General features: G+C 37.8%; 1 protein-coding gene across 1 annotated transcript; it reads right to left on the reverse strand.

Moving 5' to 3' along the window:
• Positions 1–1,687: 1,687 nt before the first annotated feature.
• On the reverse strand, positions 1,688–27,251 carry slc38a5b (solute carrier family 38 member 5b). The gene is made up of 16 exons (XM_018752897.2): positions 27,059–27,251; positions 14,143–14,298; positions 13,698–13,773; positions 13,232–13,347; positions 8,889–8,962; positions 8,444–8,536; positions 7,477–7,558; positions 7,297–7,379; positions 7,103–7,161; positions 5,548–5,661; positions 5,132–5,211; positions 4,547–4,647; positions 3,452–3,576; positions 2,715–2,859; positions 2,422–2,519; positions 1,688–2,313 (listed from the first exon to the last, which is right to left on the reverse strand). The coding sequence occupies exons 2-16, from the start codon at positions 14,196–14,198 to the stop codon at positions 2,209–2,211; spliced, it is 1,407 nt and encodes a 468-aa protein (XP_018608413.1). The 5' UTR covers positions 14,199–14,298; positions 27,059–27,251; the 3' UTR covers positions 1,688–2,208.
• Positions 27,252–27,865: the final 614 nt, after the last annotated feature.

The following is a 27,865-nucleotide window of genomic DNA, read 5'->3' on the forward strand; positions in this document are numbered from 1 at the left end:
TCAGCAAACAGAAAGAAGGACCTTACAGTTTGTGTGATAGTGGACAATGCTCTCAGTCTAGGTCTTCTTTGCTTGACACCCCATGCATCCCACAGCCAGAACGGTGAGCTTTTTGACAGTGATTAAAATAGATTGCTTGATCATTCATTCTTAACAATACTGTCTTTGTAACAGTGGTCAGTGTTTTTAGCTTTTCTTTTATAAACTGAACATTAAAATGAATTACTAGTTATTTGTAAAACAGAAAAATGTTTATATTTTTATGTTGAAGTTGTGTATATAATTCTACTTAAGGCCAGTTGATTTAACTATCAGTTTACTACATTCTAGTGTTAACAATGACAGTAATACAAGTTTTTTTTTTTCAAACAGAACTGAAAGAAAAGGCTTAATTCAAAAAATGACATCCATTCACCTTTATTTGAAAATAGATCATCTCACTGCGACCTAAATAAAACACACATGATTATTGACTCAATAAAAAAAACACGTTTTGTAACAGTTTGATGAAAAGTAACACTCATTTAGGTGTTCTTCAGCAATTCTCAGCAGACTCCTGAGGCCTTGCAAATCATACCTATATGAGGTTAGTGTGTGTCTGAGTCTGGTAAGGCAGGGGTCCAGGTCTATGCACATACTGGCATGTTTTTTTCTTTCCATTTAGTGCTTGACATTTCTTTACTTCGTAATTTCTCTTCTCAGGACACATGTCTTAGAAATAGAGCTGTGTCTGCACTCATGAAGAAAAGCACGGAAAGGCTGAGTATGTATTGTAAGAACCATACTGTTGTGTCCAGAGTTGTTTATTAATGCTGAATCCTTCTCTGACTATCACTCACCTAGCTTTTTCTCACAATAGAAGCAGGTAAATTTCTTAGAAAGAGTAGCATAACATCCATCATGCTTCCCGCAATGGATCAGATAAACGAAAATAATCAGAAAATTAGTATCGGAAGCGTACAACATTACAAGTCCCTCTGTATGAGAACCACTTGTGATTTAGAGTTGTGCTGGCATCCTTGGGTACAGACCTTTTTATCACACATTCAGACAGTGCTTTGTTGTTGATTTTGGCACTATGATGGTTAATGGGAACACCAAGAGGAATATTTGCAAGAAATACAAAGGAAAAAAACAAGATCACTGCTGGAATGGCTGAGGTTAGACGTAAGCATTCTGAATTGCTGCGTGCAAGTTGTTAAAACAAATTGAGAAAAGCAGCTTCAAGCTCATATTCCTGTGATTTTCATCTGCTGCCTTGCGATGGAATGCTAGACCAGACAGAAAGAAGTGATCATCACCAAAACCAATAACACCAAATTTTAGTCAGCTTCTTGTTTTGCAGTATGAAAATGACAATGTCTTTCACAGCCCTTCCAAATAAATGTACTTGAAATAAATTATTTGTTTACAAATCCATTTCAAGTTTCTGGATATAACATAAATAAATCACAATATAAATCCAAATATAAGTACTAGACTAGCACTGTTTTATTATTTGCAGAACCACAAAGTTTCAGAAAGAGATAAAGAGGGCAGCCTGGGTTTTTTCTTTGGATTCAAACACATCTGACCAGCTCTAATCAGAAATTTCAACAAGCACTGAATGGCTGGTAGATTCAGCAAAAAATACCGACTTTAGTAATGAAAAGGACGTGGATATTAATCATTAATACTCAGGAACTCGTTATAGGTCATCACAATTAAAGTTCTGATATAAAATGGGCAATTTGTCATTCTTAGTAACATATACATATAATGGTAAATGCCAGTAATTGATATACAATAGTAAATGCCAGTGGTGGTGTTAGGGTGAATAATTAAATCTATCAGAAGGTCATCCAGTTTGGCCTACAGAACTTGCACTGTCACATTGTCAGCATTTTGTTACCTGGGTTCTGTCAGTAATAACTTAATCAGCTCCACTGAGATTAATCCAAGAAGGCAAAAATGCATGTTTAATTTTTCTATTGAAAAATTATCTGAAATAGCCAGTGTCGTGCTCTTTTTATGTGACGTACTACCAGGACAGTAGGTTGTGTGACCTTCTTGACCAGAAGATATTTCTCACCAAAGCTGAGATTATGAGGGATCCAGCGTTTCATTCTTTTTTTTGTTATATCTTAACCTGGATGAGCTAATTTGCGGCAGTTGTTTAGGGGAGGTTTGTTGTGATGAGTGTTAGTATTCTTGGCAGATGCTAACACGTTAATGTCCACCTCCGCTTCGGCTCTCTCCATTCACCCAGTCAAGAATGATGAAAGTCAGGCTCATCACCATGAAGATGAATCCAAAAGCCGCAAAACAGGCTGCCTAAACCCACAGGAGGACATGCAGAAAACCAGAGTTACTGTCACCATTGAATTTCATTTTGATTAAAAAATCAAAGCATTGGTATAATTATCTGTGGTGAGAACATACCTGAATCTTTGATCTAGAAGTCATTGGTTTATCTTTAATGATCCGAATGTAGAATAAGCCTGGGAGTATGAAGATTACGCTGGGTGCAGTCGTAGCACCTAGACACACAGGTGGATTTTCAAGCATAGTAAAAATTCAAGCTTTTGACATGCAAATGTTTAACTTATGCATAAGGAATGCAGCGTAAACTTCTTTTTGTTTTCTTCAAGTATACAAAACATTTGACCATCAAGCATCAGACATCAAATTAAAATTCTGAAAAAAAAGAAAAAGAAAAGCTTTGATAGACTAACCAATGATGCCAAAAATGTCGCGGATGTTGGGTACAAAGATAACAAACAGGTTGACGATGAAGAGGAGGCACACAGCAATGCTAGTGTGGCGTACCCAGTGGAAAGGCTTCTTAGGGAACAGGAGCTGCAACAGAGCTCTCCGGATCTTTCCAGGGAAGAAATTGTAAGTGTGATTAATTTCAGAATCCACAGCACTAGCATTTCATATTTGGAAAAGAATCCTCTCAATCTCACTAAACATTTTTTTTGCAACTCCATAAAATTCCTACATACTGTATTTTGTTCCTCTCTCAGTCATAGGTTTCAGGTTAGTCACTTGTGCGCCCTATCATAATCTACAGTATACTTTGTTTTTTAGTGGTACAACTCCTACAATTTCTGTTTGGATCACTGATCATGTCTAAATACCCAGACTCCATGTCCCCTTACAACCTGGTGCAAAAATTCATCTTCACCACATGAATTCCATTGAGATATGTGTCAAGGTGTCACTGTATATCTCACTTTGCCCAACTTGACAACCATATGATGAAATATGCTCCAGTTCAAAGAACTGCTGCAAACTCCAACAGTTATATACATATCTGTAGAAAAGATGAGTAAATGCAACACAAGTATTTTGAGAATTAGAATTTCTGAAGGAAAATACTTCTGATATTACCACACTTTTTATTATCTGGTGGGTTAATATAGAGAGACAACCCCAGGGATGGGTGAAAAGAGGGCAGTGCTCCTACCGGGAAAAGGACCACAGGCACGGTGAGGGTGACAGCCATGAGCACTGCCAGGCGCACACACAGGATGAGTGTGTCCAGGGGGTCCACCTTACTGTACATGTGCAGCAGCTCTGCCTCCACATTGGCTACACAGAAGAGAGCACCTGCTTAGACTCACACAGCATTAGCCAACCTGCTCAACTCCACTGCAGCTGATACAAGGGTTGAAAGTACACAGAAAAACCTGTGGGACATTGGCTTTTGTTTTTTGTAAGATAATTGTTGGTTGCAGCTAGTGTGCATACGCTTGTCTTCCATGAAACCCTTTGGCATGATATATGTGTGTCATTTATTTCCCAGCCCTAGGCAATGAATAGTACTGCTCGGAATGCTGTTAGGAAACAATGGGTACATAATATGGTAAGAAATACTGAAATAAATTGGGTTTTAAGTTTTTTCAAATTATTTTTTATTTCAATTATCATCAGGATATGTTGGAAAACATTTTATATATTTATTTCTGATGAAATGATTGTAAACACCACATGGTGTATTTGCAGCTTAGATGCCTTCATTATTAGGATTTTCAGTGATGTTGCTAAGGGTATACCAAGTATTTGCATCAAGTTGTTAGCCACATCTGCACATGTTAATGACTTTATTCATTCATTCACTGAGAATATGATCAAATCATATAACCAGAAAAAAGTATTATGTGCACAATATAGTCATGGCAATATGCTTTGTGCATGACAGAAACACACAGTGACCCCAGCTTACATCACTGATTATGTGGCCAGGTGAATCTTAAGATGTATCACATAAAAAATTATATGTCGACTTCTACCAGTTATTCTGTAATCATACATTCTGCATTGAATTCTATTCATGACTTGCCCAGGAATCCTACTCAGGTGTAAATCACAGTCAAGACAACTTATTCATTCATTATCTATAACTGCTTGTCCAGTGTAGGGTTGCAGTGGTCTGGAGCCTACCATGGAAACATAGAACTTGAGGCATGGTACACCCTTAATGGGAAGTCAGTCCAAGACTGCCCTATTTACTGCCGGTTGCATTTTCATTTTAGGACCATCAACATGTTTGTTTGCTTACCATAGAAAGTGAGGTAGCCAAAGGTAGCAGTGAGAAGGTACATTGTAAACATGGCAAAGATGGAGACATTGGCGATTGCCTGCATGCGCTTCTGGGTGGGGCTGAGGTAAGCACAAACAGACAGTCAGGATTAATGACTGAAAAGTAAACAGGAAATCAGTCTGAAGATACCAACCAGCTCAACCAACCAATTTCAACAACTGCTTGTCCTGAGCAGGGTCGCGGTGAGCCGGAACCTCACCCAGCAACACAGGGCGCAAGGCCAAAGAGGGAGGGGACACACCCAGGACCGGACGCCAGTCCGTCATAGGGCACCGCAAACAGGGCCCAAACCCCAGCCCTGCCACCCAGAGGGCACTGGCCAAACCTGCCGCGCCACAACGCCCCACGTCTGAAGATACCATATTCAAATAATTGCATATTCTGTAGAGTATCACTCGGTAATTGCTGACCTTTTGCAAAATCAAACTTTTTGATTCAAGATTGCACATTCAAACTAATGGCCAAATTTGACAAGACACAGAAGCAATGCTGGTCTTTGGAACAAAAACATGTGTTATTGTGATATAGACTGTTTCTGCTTACTTGCGCAGTTCTGTGTAAATGGGCAGCACCTCCGGGTGGCATACAAAGGCAAACGCCAAAATGGGGACTGTATATACAGTCTGAAACACAAATAACATAAGAAAACAATTACTATAGTCTTGCTGCAGAAGACAAGTAAAACACTCCCTGGGAAAGCAATGAAAAAGTCATAACTGCAGGTTTTGAAGTGCATGAATAAATGGGCACAAGTAGTCGCCTTGAAACAAGATATGATACAAGATGCCCACAACCTGCTCTATACTGAGATATCCTCTCACTATTACTGTAAATAACTCTTGACCTTATGTGGTGGCACTGTAGAAAGGGCTAGAGCATTGAGCCTTGATATCATGAAATATATCAACATGAAACTCTTGATAGCCTAAACAGCACAGAAAACATTGCACTGCCTTTACCTGCTGGTTGGAGGTGAATAGCTTGGCTTGACAGTCTTCCTCGGTAGTGAAATTGACAGAATGATTGCCATAAGTCTCTAAAGGACAGGGGATGTTGAACTTCTTATATATGACCTGAAAATAGAGAATGAGTTTGAGGGGATTATAACAAATGTACTGATCTGGGCACCACCCCTTTAATATTTAGTAGTATATTTCGGGGACTAGTTGGTAGGTCAAAGGAATCTACAGTGACATGTTCTCTTGGTAATAGTCTAGTTCAGGGATGGCCACATTGGTCATCAAGGGCCACATGGTATGGAGGTTTATGTACCCCTTTTTAATAGGATGAACTGCATGATTTGGATCACATTAAATCAAATTTATTAGCTGCAAACTCCCCACAGGTTTTAAATCAGTTCAGTTTTGACCAACCAGTAAGTCTTTCTTGATGGGAAACACAAGCAATAATATTTCTTAATGTTTTGATTTGGTTCCTAAAAAGTACTTCCCAGATGTTTTTTAGAGTGATCTCATGATTATAACAATTAAAAGCTGAAATAAGAAACAGAATAAACTACAAATTTATAGTTTTAATTCCAGAAATAATTGGAAAAATATTTTATTGTCCTATATGCATGTTTAACAGCATTCTAAAACATAATTTAACACATTTTTTTATAATTATTTTTTTTTTTTTTTAAGAATAGTAGTTTCTCAGTTCCCAGGTTTGTTTTAATGTGGCTTTAATCATGTACCACATTTAGCACAGTCTATCTGATGGTTAAAAGTTTGGCTGGAACAAAAACCACTGTACCTGCAGTCTGTGCATCTGTGTAGACTGCTGTAAATCACCGGTAAGGCAGATATAAAAGTATATTTAAGCAACATTTTGTTTCTATAATCTCACAACACTTTCTTGCATGTGGAATGCTGACTTAAGCTGTCCCTCAGTAGCATTTTAAGACGCTTGTAAGGTCCCATTAATATGTCACATCATTCTTAGAAATGGAAATAATTTGAAGTTAATGGTCTCGGCATATCCAAACAAACAAATTTTCACATGGTGCTATTTTATACTTTTTATTATTATTATTATTATTTTATTTTTTATAGAGCGCTCTTCTCACACAGTGGCACAGAGCGCTTTAACACAGACATAAGGCAAGAAAAACAGATACAAACAAAGAAGACGGTCAACTAATGGCTACCATAATGAAGAACTTATTATAGAGCTATAAGTATACCTACTGGCCACCGGGGAAAGGAACAAAAACTCCCAACTGAAAGTTGAGGGAGAAAAAACCTCTGGGGGTCCACAGGCCAGTGGTAGCCCACCCCTCCTGGGCATTCTAGAAAATAACAATTTGTAAGCCAGTGTTTAACAAGTAATTATAATGTTGGTGAATGGCATCTTGGATCCCCGACTCGGCATGGAACATCTCGATCGTCACGGCAGATGGACATCATCCTCTGTCAAATTCCATGAGCCTATGCTATATATAGTTATGCACACCAGGTGCTGGGAATTGTAAAAGACGATGTTTGGTAAGGTAGTCCCCATTATCCCACTCACCGATATGAGGAAGAACACCATGCAAGTGAGTGAGAGGCCACTGGTGTAGCCAAGGTAGCCTAAAAGTATAGCAGCAGATATATTCTGTTAAGGGAATCAGCATACTCATAACTGTAACAAATAAACAGGAAATGCTCACAGTTAGAGAGTACATGATGAAGAAGAATTCTGAAACGGTAATGTGGTTGGCATACCTAGGTGTCTCATAAGAGCAAGGGGGAGGATGATGCAGATACTAACAATAATGATGAGGTTATTTCCATTGAAGTACCACTCTCTGTGTAAAAAGATTACAAAGAGTCAGCCACAGACTGTTCTTAAACAGTACATGTATTAGGTGTTTCAAGGGTGTTGCTTAGTTTGCACACACTTACCCACTGCTGGTGTGCTGGCCAAGAAAAGCTTGTATTACCAGTGGCAATTCATACTTTACAATGAAGAGGTAGGTGGACATACCTAGAAAGACAATAACATATTGGTTTTCAAACCTTGGGAGTAAGGGCTGAGATGTCATATTTTAAATAACTGTATTCTGTTGAAACTTACAAAAGAGAAATACACACACACACACATCTTCAGAGCCGCTTGTCCCATATGGGGTCACGGGGAACCCGGAGCCTACCCGGCAACACAGGGCGTAAGGCCGGAGGGGGAGGGGACACACCCAGGACGGGACGCCAGTCCGTCGCAAGGCACCCCAAGCGGGACTCGAACCCCAGACCCACCGGACAGCAGGACTGTGGTCCAACCCACTGCGCCACCGCACCCCCCCAAAAGAGAAATATATATCTAAAAATATATATTTTCTTTATGAAGAGATCAGGTATTTCAGTATGATATGCTGTCATTTGATGAAAAATAAATTCGTTTACATTTACATTTACGTTTACATTTATTTGTATTATGTAAATGTAAAAATAAATAAAAGAACAGTTTTGATATGAAAAGCTTCAATGTAGTTTTTGTTTAAATGGAATGTCTGTAGATGTTTTATATGTGTACACTGTATAGTTGTCAGGCAATGAACTAGCACACATAATGATCAGGATCACCAAAGTACCATGTGAACAATTATGTGACTGCTCAAAATCTGCTGTACAATGGATCAAGGTTTCTGGCTGACACACTATAATTTCCTGTTTATGTTGTAACCCCACGTATATATTGAAGATACAAATTTTATCTTACATAATATTTTTGTGCCATGATTTGGTTTTTAGGTATGAAATAACAATAAATATATACTCATGTGGGGAAGGCAGAGAAGAAGCAATGGCTAGAGATCATGTATGTAAGCCTGAAGTCAAAGGCTTCCTCGTTGTTAAACTGACTTTATCTTACCTCCAATGTTGTGCACAGTGATGGTGGCAGCTGACAGTACTTTGCCTGTTTTACCAAAGGCCCGTTTCCCTAACTGTTCAAAGGCACGGATACCTGAAGAAATTTTAAAAAATAAAATGGAATTGATGACATATGCAATGAAGCAATAGGTTTTCATCAAATACTGCTATTGACTGGTAAAATAATGAAATGTGATCTTGTGACTGAGTTCTCTAATGTTTTGTTAACTATTTCTTTAAAATTAGTAAAACATATGTAAAACATTTTCATCAGTATAAAAATGAACTCTTGCAAGCATGCTGTTTTTTTAGTCAAAGGGAGGACTGTGATCTAAAGGTAATAATTTGATGTCACATTTTGGCAAGGGGCAAATTTGCCTGAGTAACAATGTTTACTGGTGATACAGCATAAAATTATTTGTTTTGCCTTTCTTGAACCTGCTTACCTACAACACCAGCACATGTAAGAAGTAGATGGATAGAATAAGATGACAAAACAGCAATGCATGTCAACAGACATCTGCAAAAGATACAAAGCAATGCATTTTTTCAATATTATGCAAACAGGGAGAAACTATCCTATATTCTGGTTGCATAGTTATTTTACAGAGTGCTGACACTAACATTTTCTCACAACATCACACATTAATATCCATAACATTCCCCAGACCTTTCAATCTAAATGGCTGGAAAAGATATGTGACATTAGATCGCAAGAAATGAATCACAGAGAACTGGATGATACACTTGTGTTCTGACACATTTTGTAATTTGATACCATATAAATATTTGTAAAATATGCTATATAAACAGATTGGTTTCATTTGCTTGGAATCCTGCCCATTAAACCATAACCCCTAATTATGATTCTCTTCTTCTATCAAGCCTTATACTGTTGTACTTCCTGCTTGCAGTGAAACATAACACAGTCCAGAAATTGGGCAGATCCCTGTTGGTCTTAGTGTTGCCAAAGTCTCAGTGCTGAAATTTGTTCCTCTTTATTTTTCCTTCTCCTGGACTGCACTGCCCTGACCAAGTACTGCATTTCATCTGCCGGCTCAGTGCTATTTATATCTCTACAAATCTGATTTAGGAGGCCCATGTGTGTCCAATCTTACCCTTGCACACCCAGATCACGTTTAGCACAATCCCTCCATCACACACTCTGTATTAGTCTTCTCTACACTCCACTAAAGTCATGGTTCATGTCTGCCTGGACATCATCCAGTTACTAGTGGCTGTGTGCTGTGATTACTGTGGGACAAACATGTTCAGCAGTATGAAAATCTTTCAGGCTGCAAATCAGCAAAATGTATGTGAAGAATGTGTGTGTCAAAATTCAAGCTAGGGAGCATTGCCTCCAAGTTGTGGAATAACAGCCTACTGAAATATGAAGAATAATGAACAGTCACACTAGCCTGTGAGTAAAACATTGAAGTCCTTTGATTAGTAGAGTGCTGTAAAAATGTTCAAAATGTGTTCACATATATTCCCATTTTGATGTGACAACTCACCTAAGGACATTACAAATAGGTGTAAACACGTCCTTGACTCTATGAGGCAAACTTTTGGCTGGTACCTGTTCTATCGCATTCTTTGTGTTTGAAAAGGTGGGTAAAGTAGATGTGCGAGATTCCAGAGAAAAGTTTTTTGACATTCAAACAGAAACCCTCAAGAGAAGCAGAAAAAGTGCAACAACGAAAAATTAAAATATGGTGTAAGCATACTCAGCTTCTAGTAATGGAAAGAGATTGTGGCTTTGGCTGAGGTTGAGGGGAGAATTTAACAGGTGTGCATGAAGAACCCAGTTTGACTCAATGAATTCTTCTTACAAGATACTGAGCAGTATGTCGTCAATACATTCAGCTCAGAGGAGGAAAAAAAATTTTTACTTCTGTGCATGTACAAAACAAGCAAAACAGATAAAAGGTAAACGTTACTCAATAGCTTGGAGATCAATAATGCAAAGGCAAAAGAGAAAAGTACAGTACTGTAAAAAAAGTCTTAGGCACTTAGATGCTTCACAAAAATATTTGTTTTAGACGATTATTTAATGTCTTCTGCATTAGTGTCAATAGGAAAGAGCATATTTTAGATTTCCAAGCATTCCTTTTACAAAAAGTTACAGTATTACAGTAAGGGTTCTGCGTGTTGTTAAAGAAAAAAGTACATGCACGCACACAGTCTGAGACTGCTTGTCCTGAGCAGGGTCATGACAAACCAGAGCCTAACCCAGCAACACAGGGCACAAGGCTGGAGTGGGAGGGGACACATCCAGGACAGGACGCCAGTCCATCGCAAGGCACCCCAAGCAGGACTCGAACCCCAGACCCGCCAGAGAGCAGGACTTGGCCAAGCCCGCCGCGCCAAGCAGTTGTTGACAATGGATGGCTACTAAGCTTTGTAGGAAGTTTATTAATTAAGAGTATTATTTTTGGAAGCATTCTCACTTTACAGCTTTTTCCCCAAGTGCCCAAAACTTTTAAGCAATACTGTACATGCACTGCAAGTGCAAACAACCCATCATTGTTCTTAATGTTATGAAATGTTTCAGCTCATTGAATATCTGAGTAATGCTAGATTGCTCTGTTAATATATAAAATTCAGAAAGGCCCTGATGTCTTTCTACTTGTTGTGGCAAGTTCTTAAGAATTCACCTGAGTTGTAGGCAGATCATATACTGAGGTATTTAGAGTAAAAGTGTAAGGATATGTTGGGGCCCTAGGCAATGACAAGAACAAATGACTTTGCCTTATATAATTTAAATAGTTTTTTACATACAGCAGCCTTTTTTATCAGTGTGTTCCACACCTTCTGGTAGCAAATACAGAAAAGATGATTCACAGTAGCTGTTATGACATGCAACCGACCATTAATCCTCTTTGACATTGAGCAGGGGACCCAACAAGTTAAGTTTACCAAAATAGTTCTGGTAAAGAAATATAAACTTAACAGCTAAAGAAATAAACAAACAGGCTGAAGAGAGCTTCTGGTAAGACTGGAAACAAAGAAAGCTCTGTAGAGCAGTGGTTTAAAGAGATGCATTTGTGGTTCCTGGATTGGGGATCATTTCAGCACAGCTGTAAGTGAAATGCCTCCATTAGACAATGCATTCTTGTGTTCAGAATATTATCCAAGAGTTGATTTAGTACTCATTAGAGTATTGTCTCAAAGACATAAATCGTGTTCACTTGGCTATAGTAACAGGTAAAAGTACCATGTATATTTTAAAATAGTAACCTTTGAATATGAATAGTATTCAAAGGCCTACGCCATGGCATAAGGGGTGATGCCAGCCATACCCTAGACACAACACTAGTCCATCGCAAGGCAGTCATATAAACTTATTCATGCACACATATACTGATAATTCAGAGTCATCAATGCACCTGAAACACATGTTTTTGGATTGTGAGAGGAGGCCAGAGCACTGGAAGGAAGGCCACTCAAAACCTTTGAACCGTCACCTTTGAGTATTCCTATTTGTTTTTAAAATCAATGGTCCTCTCAAAATCAAAAACAAACTAAAAGCAAAATTTCTCAGAACTGAAACATAATTGAAGATATTGTCTATCAGTAATTTCTTTTGTGTAAACTGGATTTTGTTGCAACTAGTAGTACCCTCAGAAAAGCAGTTCTGTTTCCAGTCTTTTTTATTATTAACTCTACTGAATTAAAGCTTCCTTACACCATTTTGTGAAGTTAGTTTTCTTACCACCATAATCTGAAATGCGCACAGTACTCATATATATTTAATGTATTTATGTAAGATTTATGAAGGCAATAAAAATACTGATTTCTTTGTTTTGTTGTTTTCAGAATTATGTTACATCTTGCAATTATTTGGACTGAAATACTCAATGGAGTAGCTCATATACATGTAAATACAGCAAAGTCGTTTTCCATTAATGCTGGACAGTTTTTTTTTTTTTAAATTCTTCTCAGGAGTTATTGGAGTATTAGTATAAATGGAACTCTAATAAAGATCTAATGTTTCGTAAATGTTTTCTAAACTCTCTGCCAAGGTTTCGCTTGCCATATTACCTAACAGCGGGGGTGCGGTGGCGCAGTGGGTTGGACCACAGTCCTCCTCTCCGGTGGGTCTGGGGTTCGAATCCCGCTTGGGGTGCCTTGCGACGGACTGGCGTCCCGTCCTGGGTGTGTCCCCTCCCCCTCTGGCCTTACGCCCTGTGTTACCGGGTTGGCTCCGGTTCCCCGTGACCCCGTATGGGACAAGCGGTTCTGAAAATGTGTGTGTGTGTGTGTGTGTGTATTACCTAACAGTATGAATGGTGCCGACTATATTTCCAACCATCTATTATCAAATAACTGCTTGTCCAAGGCAGGATTATTGTGTTCTGGAGCCTAACTCAGAGGCATAAGGTGTGATGCCAGCCATACCCTAGACACAACACTAGTCCATCGCAGGGCAGTCATATAAACATATACATGCACACATATACAGTACACTACTGGTAATTCAGAGTCATCAATGCACCTGAAACACATGTTTTTGGACTGTGGGAGGAGACCAGAGCACTGGAAGGAAAGCCACTCAAATGTGGAGAAAATATGCAAAATCTGTCTGAGTGAACTAGAAACAAACAGTTCAGGAGCTATATGGCAGCGGAACTACCTGGTGCACCATCATGAAATGATCTGGATCGCTCCCAGAATAGTTTCTCAGTTTATTAGCTTTTGTGTAGTATTAGTTGTTAATCTACTGTAAATATTGAGGATTATCACATTGTTCTTTCCTTAGTATGTAAGGTGTGAACTGAATACTTACAGGAATAGGACGATGCCTGTGTTTGACATGGCGTAGGCCAGTCCCAGAACTCCACTCCCCATGATGGCATTACTGAGGTTAAAGACAGACATCCCAAAAGAAGTCTTCCCCTCAGACTAGTGGAAAAATAAAGGAGGCAGAACTTTAAGGGACTGTAGTAATGGTCTGCGGGCACTTTGATGAAATTTTGATTAACTGTGAGTAGCAATGTAGAAATAAACTATGTGATTTTAAAAGGCAAATGTTCGGATGTGATTTGACTTAAGAAATATACCACTGACTGTTTAGAGGGCTCTTTAAATCAAAACCAGTTAAGTTAGTGAAAAATTAAATTGTGTGTGTATTTGTGAGTATTGTATATGCATAAAATTGGTCATATGAGCACTTATCCAGACTTTCTGTGATGTTATCCTTCTCAGGCAACTCAGACCCACACCAGCCTGGCCCTGTGATTCATTCTACTTACATCAGTGAAGTGAATCTTTTTCATCCCGTTAGGCTTGTGAGGTAAAAACTCCTCTTGTTCAGCTTCATCAAAAATGCTATTAGACAAAGGACAGTAAATAACATCTTCTTGTAACTTTTTTTAATAGGAGTACCCTTAATGACAATTTATTAATACACTGCAATTTGAAGTAGATCAATGCCTACCATATTTTGAATATATTAACTTCTACACACAACTAAACTATTAAAACCGAAGTAACCTGATTATAAGGTTTGGGTGGCAATATTTTTGAAACAAATTACCCAGCTGTATAAATGGATAGATAACTGTAGGTAGCTTAATATTGTACATTGCTAAATAAAAGAATGTAAATGCAAACTGAGAATGTAAAATAAACATGCATGAAAAAAGTAGAAGAAATAAATGAGGCACAAGCTTCTTTTCAGCCCAGAGTGAAACATACCCATTTTCCAGGTGAATCTTCTCACTGTTTCCATTTGGTATCCTTTGTAGCTCCATATTGTCTTAAAGAGCAGTTAAATGTTGTTGAATGGAGGCTCAGAACTGAGATGGTCGGTTTGCACTTAAGACTCTGCAAGGACTATGGAGTCTCAGGTGTCTGAAAATAGGGAAAATAAGGAAAGGCATTTTACATTTACAGTGGAAACAACCAAAAATGCAATAGCAGGCTGTTATGGATTTTAACATTGCTTTCAGTTTTAGCTGTACTCACTAACATAGAATATGTGTCTTTTTCAGTATTCAGAGTAGCTTCGAAAAATCTTCAAGTCAAGGAATCTTCATGTTGCACTGTTTGCTGTGAGAGCCAGTGTGGGAGTACCCAAGCTGTGTCCCCATCACATACACAGGTGTGGATCTCCCACAGTCTGGAAGCCTTGTGTTTCATCAAGGTATATGTATGGCAGGAGAGAACCTGCCAGGCCTTCCACAACATAACTACGGCACAGGATTAACATTGTCACAGAAAGGCGATCGCTGTTTATATGAGGTAATCCACAAGTCTCCTGAAATGAGTTTTTCTTCAACAAGATCTGTCAATGTCAGGATCAAGGGATATGAACAAGTTTCATTGCTTGTTCTTACTCCATGTGTCTCATAAACACTGTGGAGTAAGACCAGTGCTGGACTACTGGCTGGAAAACATCATTACATGTGTTTTTTGTTCTTTGCAGTGCCCTTCTTTCTGTTTCTTACACAGTCCAAGCCCAACCTTCACCTTGCCAGGACTGATTAGGGAATTTTTCCATAGCCGTAGAATGTGGACGTAAACATTCGTATTTGGTTGCTGCCGTACTCCTCACATTTGCTGCTTCGCTTGATTTTTGCTTTGATCACTGACTTTCGGGACACCGGGTAAAATTTCTTTTAGGAAAGTGATGCAGTCCTTACTGCCTGCCCTGGAGGCTTTTTACAAATCAAACCAGGGGCTGTATTCATACACCTGAGAAAACCAAAAAAAAAGAAATACAGGCACACAACCACTCATTGCGAATACTCTTTTTAAACTACATGGAATTGCAGGTCATTTTTTTATATATTAAAGTAAGTGGTCATATAGAAATATGCTAAGACAATCAATATAGCATTAAAAATTTTAAGTAAAATTACATTTATTACAGTTTTGTTTTTAATTCAACGGTCTCCGGAACCAGTTAGTACTGGCCATGGTATTTAAAAGCCAAGGTATTTACTGTGAGATTCTTGCAGGTGAGACTGACTTCTTGGACAGATGCAAAACATGGTGTTTATTGTCTGATTTTATTGTGTACTTATTTTGCTTATTTTATTATTGCAGCTTTACTGGTGCTGAGAACACCAAATTATATGAAAACTCTTTCAACAGTGGTGAAATGGAACTGTCACTATTATTATTTCGCAGTAAGGTGAGACTGAACTTGAGAACTTTCACAAGGAGCTATGGGCTAAAGTAAACTGTGAATGATATGTACAGCTTTTTGGCATAGCTGCAATGTTCCAGCTTGGGAGATTTAGTTTGTCACAGTGAATGCTCAAAGGAGAAAATGCACTTTTGTTTCATTGGGGCCTCACAGTTGACGTGCAGAGGACTTTACAGAACCAGGCTCCTCCACATGCCTGCAACCCATTAAGCAATTCCAGATTTTTATTTCTTTGGCTGACATTTTCTTTTTTTAATTTGGGAAAATGACACAGCCTTACAGAGTACAGTCTGTTTTGTTTTTTTTTCTGCTTATGCAAGACTTAGTCTAAATTTCTGAGGTTCATATGTTTGGTATGCTGTAATTTAGTCAAAATCATACTACATTTCAAAAGTAGCTATACCGCTATTGCAGTTAATGTTACAGTTACATTTTTTATTGCTTATTTATGTCTTAAACATGCTTGGTTCATTATTTGGTAATCGCTGGTGTTTTGAGACATAGCCCAGAACGTAAAAAGGATGGAATGCATAATTTGTGTGTAGGGCCCCATGGGTTCATAAATAATGTTGATGTTTCCATTGTAGTAACCAGGTTTCCTCTCAGCTACCAAGAGAAAGGCTTTTAAACCTAACATTAAGCAGGTCCAATAAATGACCTTCAGTAGTAGAATGTTTGCATTATCTCATAACTACTGTAACTCTTCATAGCTTAGTGAAGGGAACATAATTATTCTAAGAACCTGCTTCAGAAACACCTTGTTACTTCTAAGACTCCTAAGATCAAAATCAAATTTTCTAGTCAATGCATCCTTCTACCAGCAGTCAGCAAGGAGTTTAATACCTTAAGTAACAGTATTCAGAAAAAAGGACAAATATTAGATATTCATCAATACAGTACAAGAAAGATATTTAACAGCAATAATCTTATTCCTGTCATTTAGCATCAAATACATAGAGTTTTATGAATACTCTGGCTCCACTACTTATAAACATAGCTAGGATCTGAAGTATGGCCTGTTCAGTGCTGGGTCATGATGGTTTGCAGCCTAGCAGGGTACAATCTGGATAGAAAGGAAGCGGCTTTTATTATTAACTTCAAACTAGATTTAAATTATAACTCATTTAAAATGTAAATCATAAGTGTAAGTAACTTGGGACTCTAGCATTACGGAAAAATAAGCCATTTTAACCTTCATGTGCTATATTATATTTATTCATTTAGATTTTACAGTGGCAGATTGCTCCTTAGGCACTACGAATTTCTGGTTCTATTGCATGTTAAGTCCTGTGAAAAATGGTAATATGATTACAGTTTATTAGACAAAAATTGCTGGTATAAACTCCAGTTAATGCTTTGTGAAATCTGCATCCTAACTATATATGGAAGTTAATGAACTGTCCCAGAATTAAACATCCTGACTACACCCCATGATAGAATGAGTTGAACCTATTACCCTAGTCTCAGTTTTGGCAAAGCGTTTGACAGTACATTTATGGGGACAATTGTGTGTTGCTGATATTGACTGAAGTTTGTATATTGTTGTATTACTGACTGGATCTGTATCACAATTGTCTAGACAGGAAGACTTATTTTGGAAATTATGCTTTGTTGTCACCATCAAACCCTAACTTTAAACATTTCTGCACTGTTGTAACTTACATAAAAAAATAAGCACAGCTCTTTGGTGTACAAAAATAATATTCCTGTGCATAACAAAAATATCTGTCTTCTAAATATCCAAAAATAGAATTTAAACAAAATATAAACTATTACATATACAAATGTGAGACTATTCATGATTTAAAAAAAAAAAAACTGCAGCAGATCAGATTATTTAGGCTTGGTTTATAGCAATGCTAACCAATAAGGAGACCTAGAACAGAGTTAAGAGCTCTGGCTTGAGAGGCGTGCTGGCATTTCCAAAATAAAATCATTGAAACCTATAAAATATGACAGCAAGTACACAAAAAACCACACAGATTTAAGGACTGATTCTTCGGTAACTCGACAAAATAACAGCAATGTCTTTAATTTCTAACTCATATTAATTCCATCTCAGATCAAATAAATATATCATGTTACAGTTCAACTGAACACATTTTACAATGCTCGACTTCCGCTTTACTGAATACATCCTTTGATATTAAACAAAAAGCACATGATATGCACCCCTAATGTAGGACATATGCATTTAGACAAACTAGCAGTTCTGCTTTTTAGGGACTTACTGTGACACATGTAGGCTCTGCCATTTTAAACTAGCTTAAGCCTTATATCTATAGCCAGCTGTTGAAGGTCTCATCCCAGTAATATTAGTTATGACACAAATATATTGCATTTATGATAAAACAGGGGCAGCGGGTAGCATAAAGGTTAGAGCTGCTGCTTTTGACCCGAAAGGTTCCATATTCAAATCCCACTTCTAGGTGTAATACCCTTGAGCAAGGTACTTTCCCTAAATTGCTCCAGTAAAATTATCCAGCTGTATAAATGGGTAGAATAATTGTAGATAACATTGTAAGTTCCTTTGGAGAAAGTGTCAAATAAATCTCAGCTCATATTACAGTAACTGAAAGTATTCCTTTGTTGCTCTGTATAGTAAATCAAGAAGTTATATGGATTTATTTACTGCAATCAGATGTGTGAGAATTAAATTATACTCCCTGCAGATTTGTGAAGATACCACCCACCCTTTATCTCATTTTTAAACACCATAATATACCAATAACAGATCACCTCTCTCATAATTAACTGTTTAGCAGGTACAAAAAGGTCACATTTTTGAGGTTCAGGAAACAGGCATAACTTGAAAGTTGACAATTTAAGTCCTATGAGCAGACAGGAGCAAGGTGTTTCATCTGAATTACTCCAGTCTGCACAAAAACATTAAAATTTGCTTCATTGTGGATAAGGACAAGAGTGCCTTTTCCCAACACAACGTATAAACAGTACAAATTTAACCCACACCCATTTCTGAGTCAAACCTGGGCTTTTACAAGCTGTTCAAGCTTTAACCCTTTAAAGTAGCTTCATTTCACCTCAATTTGAACTTGCAAGTTCAGTTTCTCCATCTCGATTGGTACCTCACTTTGATTTATAGCATTAGGGCGCAGAGAACCCGCCAACATACATCTCATTCGTTGCCATTAACTTTTTAAGCAGTTCAAACTGCTTTATATAAATACTTCAGAATTTAAGCATTCTTGCAGAGAATTGTGCAGTTGTGTACAGAATTGCAACTGATAAATACATCTACTGTAGCTCAGTTGTGAAATATTCACCAGTGATTGAACATTAGTGATCTTATCTTCTAGAGGCCTTCACAAACAGAAACCATAAAAACCTGGAAAGACCTTTTCACAGCCACTGTTTAAAAGCAAACATGCAATACCACATCTCAAGGACAAGGTCTGGGTTAAGATAATGGGATTCCTTTAGAAAAAAAAATTAATTAATTCTTCACATTCACATGACAATTTTCCAGTGAAGTTAGTTCATCCATTTTTTTGCTAATTGCAGGCTTTCTAAATATAGTGTGCATAAAGTATAAATGACTCAATGTTAACTTTTCTTATTGAAATACTGAATTGAAAAAAGTAGAAAAATTCAAAACTGAAAAAACCAACAGATGACACACACACACACAATGTCTACAACCACTTTTTCCGAGTAGGGTCCCAGAGAACTGGAGCCTAACCTGGGCAACACAGGGCGCCAGGCTGGAGGGGGAGGGGACACACCCAGTTCGGGACACCAGAAGGCTGTAAGGCACCCCAAGAAGGACTCAAACCCCAGACCCACCACACAGCAGGCCACGGCCAAATCCGCTGCACCATCACGCTTCCCCCAACAAATGATAATGAAATATAATTTAAAGATAATTAAATTCAAAATGACTCTCGCACATTATTGAAAATAAATAACTTATAGATTTTAAATTTACAATTATTCATTTAGCAGACGGTTCTCTCCAAATCGATGCACATCTCACAGAAGCACATTTATGGTGACTTTAAATATCTGTCAGAATGAAGAATTCAGTTGTGAATCTATGTGTCCTTCAAGGAGTGTTCACTTTGTGTTTAATCTTCAAACATTCGATGCCTTTAAAGGTTAATGCAAGAGTCTTCTTGTCAGTGGTGCTCAGGCTTTTACATCATGGTGCCAAAATTTTCATGGCTTTGCTCAGTCCTGAGGCTATTTGCCTAAAGTTGTGTAATACAGACATTTTCTACAATCTTTTCAGCAAGATGCATTGTTTCTATAATCACACAGCTTGAAACTTCCATAGTCAACAATAGAGCAATGAATGGAGGAAATGTGGGAGGAGATTTTTTAATCTTCAGAAGCCCTGTATTAGCCTTTAATGTTGTTTAATTTGTAGGAAATACCACAGAATTTAATTCATTGAATTAGAAAAAAATACTATGCTTGAAGTAGTATTAACACAAAGCCTTAGCCTTTAATGTTGCTAATGAATGGGAAATGCCACAGAAGATTATTCACTGCATAAGAAAAAAAAAAACTATGCTTGGTATCTTTATTATCTATGTTTATGATAAAATTTTCAAGCACATTTTTAGCATTAAACTTAGCATAGTCTATTTTACCTTTGCGAATACAATGCAGATTTTTTTCTTCCTCCTGCAGGTGTTATTTGTCATTATTTTTTCTACATTAAAATTATAATTTGTTCTTTGTTAGCATAGCTTATGAGTGGCTATGTTATCATAACTCACAGGTGGGTCTTACATTTATCTGCTGCCTAAGATAGCAACGGTTGTAATTTCCCAAGCAAAGCCAAAGAACATTCTGCACATTTTCAGCAGATGAACCTGGTGTGCTATACAGAGACAAATGGGAAGTTACCGCTACAGTAGAGGTCCCTGCCATTCTTCTGAAAAGGGCTGAACTGCAACACAAATGTTTTCAAACTTTGCAAACTAAACAAATGAACCCCTTTAAACATATCAGCATAAGATCATGAAGATCACGCAATCATTACAAGAGAGCAGTTACTGCTGTGGAGACTTTAATCTAAAGGCTGGAGTCTTATGCTTTTTATAAAGCTGTCTATATTTCTGAAACAGTTTAGCTTAAGAACCTTTTCGAACCCAGTAACCTTCTGGTCCCAAGAATTCTGGCTGCTCTACTGTGTATGCCAGTTGTTTATGCTATACTGCCTCTTGCCGACAGCCCTCCGCCCCTCCCATTTCTGGATTTCCCACTATGGTGAAACTTTTATTGCTCAAAGCATCTCACCCATGAATGCAGGCAGTCCTCTTTTAGAACAACTGCCTCTTCTTAGTAATGTGTGTGCTGTATGTACAAAAACGTTCACCTAATGTCCACCAGCTTCTGCAAAGCTACTGCACTGACATCCAACTAGTCAATGAACTATTTCCTCATCCTAATAGTTAACTTAAATCGTGGAAAGAATTTGAAGTGAAGAGTGAACAATACAGTAACGTCCCATTTTAACTCTTTCTTTTCCTACTTGTATCTTGAATTTTCCCTTTGTACAGCATTGCAGGGTGTTTCGGTAAGAACCAAAGTACTGTCAAGAAGACAATTAGTAAAATATGGCATTGAAATATCCACAGAAACTCTTGTTTACTTTAATGAAATATGGGGTGCTTATCAGATAATAACTTGAGAAGGACAGTGCTTTTCCATGGCATTGTATGATAGCAACCATGGTACAAAGTAAACTCTTTTTCTGTGTTTTTCTTTCTGTTACAGCCATTATTTGAGCGAGTGCTTCATAATGGCCTGCACATAATACATGATTGTTGAGATTCAGATGAATGATTTTGTTAGTCATTTCACCACTAAGTCTTATCTGAATTATCCTGAAAATAAAATCCTAATGGGTATTTCAGCCTTAAGTTCACCAACATGGCCAGGGTTTGTTGAAGTTTCTGGTATATTTCATTGGACTCATATATTTTATTTTGTCTGAGTTCCTTCCAGGTTTTCTCAGCATTGTACGTTATCCAAACTTTCTGTCAATCAAAAAATTCATGGTTTTATTCTTTTATACCACACAAGTTCTCATTTTACTACCGGTTTTGCACTATGAAACAAGTCTGCATTTGCAGTAGAAACATGTATACTGCAGCGTTGCTAAAAAGCGGGTAAAAAGTAAACTCACAACCAAAATCATCTCGTGAAAGGGCTGTTTCTATGTCTGGGTTACGTAATTCGTGGTGTGCTCGCAGCAAACTGATCTTAATTCAATGCAGCCAGAATATTTTGGCTGGAGACCTGGAGGAACTTCATGTGGCACTTTGATGAGAACTGTATGATTTCCACAGACCTAGGCAGGGATGGGCAAAAAATCCTTTTTTGCTAACCCTTTTTTCTCACATTTTCATCACTTGCACTGTTTGCCAAACCTTTAATTTTCTGCTACACCTCAGCTTGTTTTGGGAAATGACACCAGCTGTCTGACCTCTCTGATTACATCCAATATACTTCTGTCATTTTGGTCATGTGACTGAAAAAAATGTACAGTTTTTACAACAATCTGGGTGAAAACATAATTACATCAGCAGCTAACTGATATGTGCTCGAGAGCAGATTAGTGTGGCAGGGTGGCACAGCAAGTAATGCTGCTATCTTACAGCACCTGGGGGGTGTGAGAGAACATGGGTTCAATCCCTGCTCAGTCTGTGTGGAGTTTGCATGTTCTCCCTGTGTCTGTCTGGGTTTTCTCCCCCAGTCCAAAGACTTGCTGTTCAGGTTTCCCTGTAGTGTGTGAGTGTCACAGAGTGAGTGCATTTCACTGATGCATGAATGAGTAACACCCTGTGGCTAGCGTATCTAGCAATGTAGTCACCTTACCTGAATAGGGTGTGTGGGCTGGTAGCACTACATAGTATCCATTGTAAGTTGCTTTGGACAAAAGCATCTGCTAAGTGACTAAATGTAGATTAGTACTATCCAAAAGAACTATTTTCTTCCTGGGAACATACTTGAGAGGAAATTACAGCAGAGATTAACACATTTTTTAATTCAGCATAACCAAAACCTTACATACTAACCACAGATTATATTTTTCTCTCAATATTTCACTGAGCTGGCACTGACTTCTTGGAAGACAAGACAGTGACTGTCTAGCACATTAGGATATGTAGTAAACTACTGAAGTACCTCCACTATATTTGGATCTTAGAATTATTTTCAACTATTATTAAGAGTTTTCCAATGACACCTTTGTCCAGTGCTAGATATACTGTGCAAAACTAGCTCCAGTATACAACAGAAGTGAATATGCCGCTGTGCAATATCACTTGTACTGAAAAAATAAAAGATTTGAATCTCAGTAATGAAAGGTGTACTGACTTTTGTTGCATTGAGTTCCTACTGTGGGGCCTGTATTTTTAATATAATAAATCTAAACTGTTAGTTTTTAATTTTACATAAGAGCAAATACTCTACTTGCCAACTTAGAAATAATGCAGTTATTGAGAGGTGATACAATTTTGAATCATTTGATATTTAAGTGATATTGCACAGGGGTGTACTTACGATGGGGTCACGTTGCGAGAAACCCATTGTAAGTTGAAAATATCATAAGTCAAAAATGCATTTAATACACCTAACCTACCGAACGTCATTGCTTATCCTTTAAGATGGTCGAGATCGTTGATTGCAAAAGTCCAAGTTCCCGTGCAATGGCCACTGCAGGCTTGCCGCCTTCACCAAAGTCAAAGTCAAAGTGGCTTTATTGTCATTTCAACCATATACAGTTGGTACAGTATATAGTAAAATGAAACAACGTTCCTCCAGGACCATGGTGCTACATAAACAACACAAAGCTACTTACACAGCACCACGTAAAGTGCACGTGTGCAAAACATGGGCAAAACATCACAAGACAGTACGGTAATTACTAAACAAGAAACAATAAAGACAGCAAAAAACAGAAGATATTACAATATAATAATAAATACTGTAGATATAAACATACTAATTAGAGTTTATCTTGAAGAGTAATTGCTTTCCTCTTCTTCTCACCAGTAGCAGGAGACACAGATGGGCATTTCATAGACATGATGGATGCACAAAACACAACTCAGATACAGGGGAGTATCCAAAAAAATGCTGGCAACACAGAACACTGTAGAGTATTGGTCATGTACACTAGCGACCGTGTGTCAGACTGGGAGATGCGGATCGCTAACGCTGCCCAGCATCGCAAGAGAATATCACACTGCATATCATTTGCCCAGAAAAAAACATCAAAACTCAAAGTATGGTTTCTACTGAATGTCTATCGCCAGCTCATGAGTGAAGTCGAAAAATCGTAAATCGAACCATCGTAAGTCGAGGAGCATGTGTATTAATACAATAGAGTATTGTAACACACATGCTTATTCATGCAGCTACACACTAAGGATTATTCAGAGCCATCAGCTCACCTGGAACGCATCTTTGGACTGTGGAAAAAAACAGGATTACAAGCAGGAAAATCATGACAGCCAAGAAGCTGTGAGAAACCAGCACTGCCAACTGTTCCACCATATAAAGTAAAGTATTTTTTATTAAGACAAATCCATCCCCAAAAGCATAAGCAAGATTGCTGTTCTGTCAAATCATTACAAACAGCACTTATTTTGTCATGATTCTGATTGTAATTATTTATCACTATATGACTTAGCTGCCATTAGATTACAAGGAACAGCAACCGCACTTAACCAGTTTAGCATATCTGGATCATATATGTGGTAATGTAGATGTGACACAAAGGGCTTGACTAATACAGGGCAGTAACTTGCAGGCATAAGGCCTTTAATCCTCCATTTACAGTCTATGATTAGAAGAACAAACACTGTGAAAGTACTAACCAGAATAGAAAAAAACTGTAGTCAAATAAATAATTGCTTCCAGCTTTGACATTACAATAAGTGAAAGGAACCAAAACTACCACATAGCAAAAAACTGGGAAATAAGGGGTGGTACAGTGGCACAGAAAGTAGCACTGCTGTCTCATAGTGCTTGGGTGATGCAAAGGATGTGGGTTTGATCCCCACTCAGTCTGTGTGGATTTTGCATGCGCACCCCATTTCTGCATGGGTTACCTTAGGGTGCTCTGGTTTCCTCCCACAGTCCAAAGACATGCTGTTCAGGTTCACTCACAGTGTGCGTGAGAGTGATAGAGAGACTGTGTTCCGCTGATGTATGGATGACTGACCCATTGTAAGTAGTGTATCTAGCAGTGTAAGTTACATTGGTGAACAAGGTGTGGGCTGATATACTATATAGTGTTTGCTGGAAGTTGCTTTGGAGTGTCTGCTAAATGAATAAATGTAAAGCTGTACCAACTTCTTAAATAAAAATAAACAGAAATGTATTGCAAACTTTTAGACCCAGCTAAAAAAAATTAAGAATAAAAAAAAACTTCTGCCTGCCAAGTTTTCATCTCTTAACTGGGTTTACTGGCCACACCTGGTGCGTGTTTCTAGATAAGAAACTCTTCACAGTAGCAGCCATCAGTCTAGGAGATGGGGTGCAGCCTGAGCTTCTGTCTGCCAGACTGAAGTTATCTGAAATTCAGTATTGCCCTGGATATGGACAATGCAGCAGTCAAAAAGAAGCGAAAAGCGAACGCACACTCATTTGCGCTTCAAGAAATTAAGGAGATGGAACCATAAAGATTTAACATGTTTCATAACATTTGTGGTCATTATGTATTTTCTAATAAATTCAGTGAGAACAATGCCTTTTTAAACAGGCTTATATGAAGAAGGACAACATAATTTCTCACTAAAACAGAGCGTTAGCCAGTTAACGTATGTTGTGATGCATTCCTGACTGTAACTAATTATTTAAAAGTGGTCAATAAATTAGCTACAGGATCAAATATTAGAAGCAATGAATTATAATTAGCTTACCCTTCCTTCTGTCATTTGGGCAATGAAAAAATGAAAAAATGAAAAAAAGAGAAATGAAAATTTCTAGCCAAATTTTCACGTTTAGTATATTTCACTTAGCACAGATATTAGCAATGTCCAACATGAAACTGATTTTCAGGTCAGCATTGCAAACATAAACATTAGCCTAAAGTATGTTACCTCCAGATGTATTTCACTTATTCTTGAATATATAAACTGATAGAGTATTTCACAGCTGCTGCTGTGTGAAATATACCACAGCTTTTATACAGGTCATTATGGCATATGTTCAGCATTACAGTGAGACATAAGGTTGAGACGCACATCAGCTTTTCAGCTTGGTAGGTACTCCTTCCTGGTTGTGCATTTGCACGAGTGACTCGGTGCAAACTACGATATCTTGTCTCTAACCTTCCCTCTGCCTTATTTACTCTTATTCTTCTCAAGCCGCCGTGCTCATTATCACATACACCTACATATTATCATACACAATATCTGTTTCTCAAAATTTAGTAAGTAGCACAGACTACATTTCCTAAATTGTAAAATGACAACATAGCATTCTCATCTAATGGCATTGGAAAAAATACTGAAAAAAATGTAGGGAATATTTATAAATGGTTCAGTTTTCACGCCTTTGGAAGTTAACCTATAAGATTATCTTTATTTTGAGTGTGTTGGTGGCTAAGCCTGAAATACGACATGTAAACGTTTCTTTGCTGTCTGAGGCAAGCACAGAATTTGGTTTATTTGTGGTAAACCAACTGCACTGAAGTTAGAAAGGCATTCCGGAGGAACTGTCAAATAGACACCACAAATTACAACTTTTATTTTGTTACCTAGATTGCACACAGCTTCTGTATCCTTGAATGTGTTCTACCTCAAAAATTATCATGAAAAAATACCAGATGTATGCTTTCCTGCTTCTCAGAAAAACCAAGTTAAAAATAAATGGTAATGTCTTTAAAATTCCTTATGTTCCCTGCAGAATGCCACGACATCACTTTGGAAGGCTGTACAAGGACAGCATAAGACCCAGCAAAATTTCTTTGTAGAAAGGAGGAAAGTTGAAATTACCTTAGGAACTTATTCCCAGAATTTACTGATTATGTCTGAATATGTTTTTGAAACTTGTATTTTCCACGAAGCCGTTTCCAAAATAAAATCTTGGCAAATTTCTGGATTTAAAAAAAAAGAACTTTTTTCAGAAACCTGGTGTCTTCATGTATCAGCTGCATATACGCAGAACACACACCCTAAACACTTATGTCATGAGTTTCTTCCCAGACAGAAACAGTTTAACGAAAGGAAAATGCTCCTCGTGAACGTTCAACGGTCTCCAAACTATCATAAATAAATCCATGGATTAATTTATGCATTTATTACATTAGATTCGAAAATAACATATTTCTCACAACTTCTATGAAAACAACATGCAAGTGATTGCACTAAATGACTGTTTTTTGGAACACAGCCCCCTCCAGTCACAAGAGGTCGTTTCACTTTATGGCCCATGTGCCACATGGGCGGAAAGCTGAGAGGATCTTTGTTTTCTTACCTCTCCTTAAGTTGTGGATCTTCGGAGCAGTATTTCACAGTATGTAGCAGTGGATCAAGCTGTGCATACTCTCTGTTTGCTGGTGTCTGTGGTTTCCCTCAGAGTTGTAAATGGGATAAAATTTAAAGCCAGGACAAGAAGACACAAGAGGACTGCAAAAGGAAGGAAAGCCAGAGAGGGAACTAAAGGGAGGGTTGCTCTAGGCAGGGGGCTCAAGTTTCTTGTGATGTCACAGACTCCTAACTCTGGTCAAGAGCAGGATGATCAACATTCCAAAACCACCCCTGAACTGAGCACACATAGCCTGGGACCCATCAGGATCTAAGAGTGTTTTTTTTTCAGCACACTAGGCCTATTGTTGTTTAAGTCTGTGGTGCATTATTTTTTTTTTTCCATACATTCCACTATAAATCAAGTGACAGGGAAAATATGTTAGAACCATTAAACTCCGGTTACATAACAACTGAATGAGATCAGTTCTCTGAGTTGCAACAGGTCGTCACACAAATTGTTTTCATGCCAGAAAACAACGTTTAAAAATAATCCTGTTACAGGATTATTAGTTGTAGGGAAGAGTTCCCATGTAATAATTACACAAGTAATAATACAGCCTTTTGGGATCCAACTTATGCAGACAGAAAATATTATCAGTTTGAAATCATGCTTCAGTCCCTCAAGAGAATCGTGGCTTTATTTGTTTTGTTGTATTAACAAAATCAGACCAAATTTGGACATTTTATCAAAGTTAAATATTGCAAAATTTGTGGGAACCCCCCGGTAACTTTTTTTTTTCTCTGAAAACTATGC

The sequence above is a fragment of the Scleropages formosus genome, chromosome 1 (genome assembly GCF_900964775.1).
Source record: "Scleropages formosus chromosome 1, fSclFor1.1, whole genome shotgun sequence".
In the NCBI taxonomy this organism is placed as follows: Eukaryota; Metazoa; Chordata; class Actinopteri; order Osteoglossiformes; family Osteoglossidae; genus Scleropages; species Scleropages formosus.